Genomic DNA, 3,187 nt, shown 5'->3' with positions numbered 1-3,187 from the left:
GGGGGGGGGGGGGGGGTTGAATTTCATTGTCGCAAACAAACCAGTTGTGAATCGCCATTCTGACCTTTTGCTGCTTTGCAGACTGGCCTGGAGAAAAAATTGTTTGGAAACCATCCAGTGACTCTGCCCGGAACAGAACCTCGAGGTCCTCCACCTGCTTTTGCTTCTGATCCATTGAAGCATATTTCAACTGGTGGAAAAGATTCTGAAGGATTAGCTGCAATTGCAACAGGTTCTTCCGAACCCGCAAGCCTGGACATTGTGGAAATAGATGGCTCCACCTCAGCACCTTCATCTATATCTAATCACGAGACCAATTTCATGAAAAGCACAAGTCCTTCTGGTGTAAGCAACTTTCTTTTTCATTGTTGCAAGAGGCGTACTATGTACAATAGATTTTGAATTTGTGTGTTGTTGGGTTTATTTGAACCTTATTCATGATGACATTCCTAGCAGCCTGGAGCCACCACACGAAAGAACACAGTGCAAGTAGAAAGGCAAAACTCTGAAGTATCATACTTTGCTGATGATGAGGATGGAAAGCGGAAAAAGTACACGAAGAGGGGTGAGCTCTCTTCCTTTTAATGATGTGTATATCTTTCCTTGCTGAGGCCTGAGCTCCCATGAGTCGAATGAAAGAAAAAGTTCATTGCAATTTGCCACTAATACTTTTTTCAATGCCTTTTTGTTGCTTTTATTTTTCTAGGATGATATTGCCACTTGGTGTTCTGAAACTGTATTTATCCGTCTCATTTTGAAACCATTGGGATTTTTCTGAAAAGTAGGAAGTATGATTAACTAGCATTTGCTCTCTGTAGTTCTTGGAGTTTCCATGTCAAAGGAGGGACCACAGTAAGAATTCCTTTTGTAGATAGATTGGTCTGTGCCACGATTTGATTGAATTATGTTAAAAGGGGATTAGTTGAACCTAAATCACATGGAGTAAAGTTGTTTGAAAAGACCTAGTCCATATGTTCTTAACAAAGAATATTATCCATATAAGTGATATTGACTACTTAGGAATTATGTTTTAGTCATTATGGGGTATTACACTAAGTCAGGTGCTTGTCAGGAGTCTTTAATTTAGATATAGATTTGTATTTTAATGTCACAGAGTAAGCATGAGATTTAGAAAGTTGTTAGCTTTAGAGAATGAGCGATGGATTAGATATATAAGATTCGTGTAGACCCAACTGGTGTAGTTGTCTTTGTCAAACTAATGCCTTTTATCAGCAGGTTCATTTCGTCACAAGTTTATGAGATCATTGCTCCCTTTTTGGTCGAGTTCCTTGCCAACTCTACCAGTAACTGCACCACCACGAAAAGATGCATCAAATGCTGATGAAGTCACCGAAGGTCGTCAGCGCCATCATAAATCTTCAAGAATGGATCCAAGAAAACTCCTCCTCATTATAGCAATCATGTAATGCTAATTCTGATTCTTGGCTTCCCCATTTTATTGCTTCTTTCTTGATCAAATTGATTATGTTGAGTTCTTTCTTTATTGCACATAAATTTAAATATAAGGTAGTTTAAGGAAGAAGGCTTGATAAATGATACTTTGAAGACTAAGATCTTGAAACCATGCTTAATTTTGTCTTAGCCATTGTTTTGAACTTGTTCAGATTGATATGTCACATGTCCTTTTGTTCTGTTCATTTTGCATCAGGACAAACATTATCAGTATTGAAAATTTCTGCCTGCCTCTTTAACTACTTATGGGAAGACTGCAAGTTGTAAACATAGATACTTGACCCAAAATATCTGGTTCATATACCCAGTTTCAATAGAAAAGTACAAATAAAAAGAAAAAAAGGAAAACCCTCCTGGAAGAAGGAAGTTTTCTAGCTTACATCCTAAGATTACTTGTACATTCAGCACCGAAGTAGTTCTCAGATGACTATGTTAAGGCTGTTTATGTGTATTTTTATTGTTGACATTAGTATTGTTATTAGGTTCAGTTTTTGGTGGACATGAAACTTCTCTCCTCTCTTATGTGCAGGGCTTGCATGGCAACCATGGGTATCCTGTATTATAGAATTGCTCAGAGTGGTCTGGATGAGGAGCTGCCTGATAATGAATAGTGGTAATTTTATGGCCATTAAGTCTTTGGTGGCCTGAGTTACGGCTATAAATCATTTGTCAACAGGACCGACAGAGTTGCTTACTCTTCTGCTGCTTGTACGTGCTCAGTCTTTGTTGTCATCATGTCACTGTTTTGGGTGGAACACAAAATTCTTGGTAACCTGTGATTTATAGAGATACCTCCCCAGCTCCCATGTACCTCATTGATAGCCTTCTCTCTCTCTCTCCTCCCATTTCTTTTTCTTGTTTGTTTTTTTTAGTTACTTCTTTTTGGAATTTAAATAGAGTAACATGCTGAAATGAAATAATATCACCTTGTCACATTGTTTTTGCAACCGATTAGATTCTGTTAATGGCTTTGAAATTGGTGATATCATGTGATTAGTATGAAGAATTTGATTTAACAAGGATATGCAAGCCTGAGATCCGTTTGCCTCCTCACAAATCTCATTTCTATCATGTTACTGGTTTTAATATGTCTGTAGAAGTCCTGATATTTGGAAACTGTATGTAGAGATGTTTTTAACCTTTTTGAGAGGCAAATGCTCTCACATTAATAGGATCCCAGAAAATCACTTCTTCAAGCAAGTCTTCATGCATGTTATTTTGAAGTTTCTGCTCAGAAAAGAAATTCTTAGTACTTGCATTGATGATAAATTTTACTCCTCCGGGGTTATATCTGTATTGTTCTTGTTTCTTGTTCCAACTTCAAATCATGCCATCAATGCTTGTCTATAATTGAATATGGACTTATGGAATGTAGAAGTTTACTTTCATCAAGCTTTATGTTCTGCACAGCATATGTCGATCCAAGTTATTACAGGAAATACGTGTAGTTATTAATCATGCCGTTCAAACTTGGGGTTCATTTTTAATAAATGGTTCAAAATTTAGTGTTTTATTAGAACTTGGACCAAATATGGCGGATCGTCAAATTTCTTATTTAATACTAGGCATGAAAAGAAATGAAATTCAATTGGTTGAGGAAATGAACCGCGCTAGTCGATTTGAGTTACAAAACATGCCTTTTAACAAGTTTATGATGATTTAAGGATTGTCGCCATAAGGCCGGATGATTGCCAGAATATTTTCAATAGTATTT

General features: G+C 37.0%; 1 protein-coding gene across 2 annotated transcripts in view; it reads left to right on the top strand.

Moving 5' to 3' along the window:
- The window catches only part of LOC107008572 (zinc finger protein-like 1 homolog), an 8,626-nt gene extending 6,131 nt beyond the window's left edge, over positions 1-2,495 (top strand). Inside the window, exons 6-9 of one of the 2 annotated variants that reach the window (XM_015207668.2) lie at positions 82-345; positions 454-565; positions 1,237-1,423; positions 2,003-2,495. In XM_015207668.2, the coding sequence (XP_015063154.1) occupies positions 82-345; positions 454-565; positions 1,237-1,423; positions 2,003-2,084 (645 nt within the window). In that variant the 3' untranslated portion in view covers positions 2,085-2,495. The remainder of the gene's footprint in view (positions 1-81; positions 346-453; positions 566-1,236; positions 1,424-2,002) is intronic. The other variant, XM_015207670.2, reaches the window with a different exon arrangement.
- The last annotated feature ends 692 nt before the right edge of the window (positions 2,496-3,187 follow it).

The sequence above is a fragment of the Solanum pennellii genome, chromosome 1 (assembly GCF_001406875.1).
Source record: "Solanum pennellii chromosome 1, SPENNV200".
NCBI classification, from domain to species: domain Eukaryota; kingdom Viridiplantae; phylum Streptophyta; class Magnoliopsida; order Solanales; family Solanaceae; genus Solanum; species Solanum pennellii.
The sequence above is the reverse complement of the archived record's forward strand: the minus strand, read 5'-3'. Positions and strand labels throughout refer to the sequence as shown.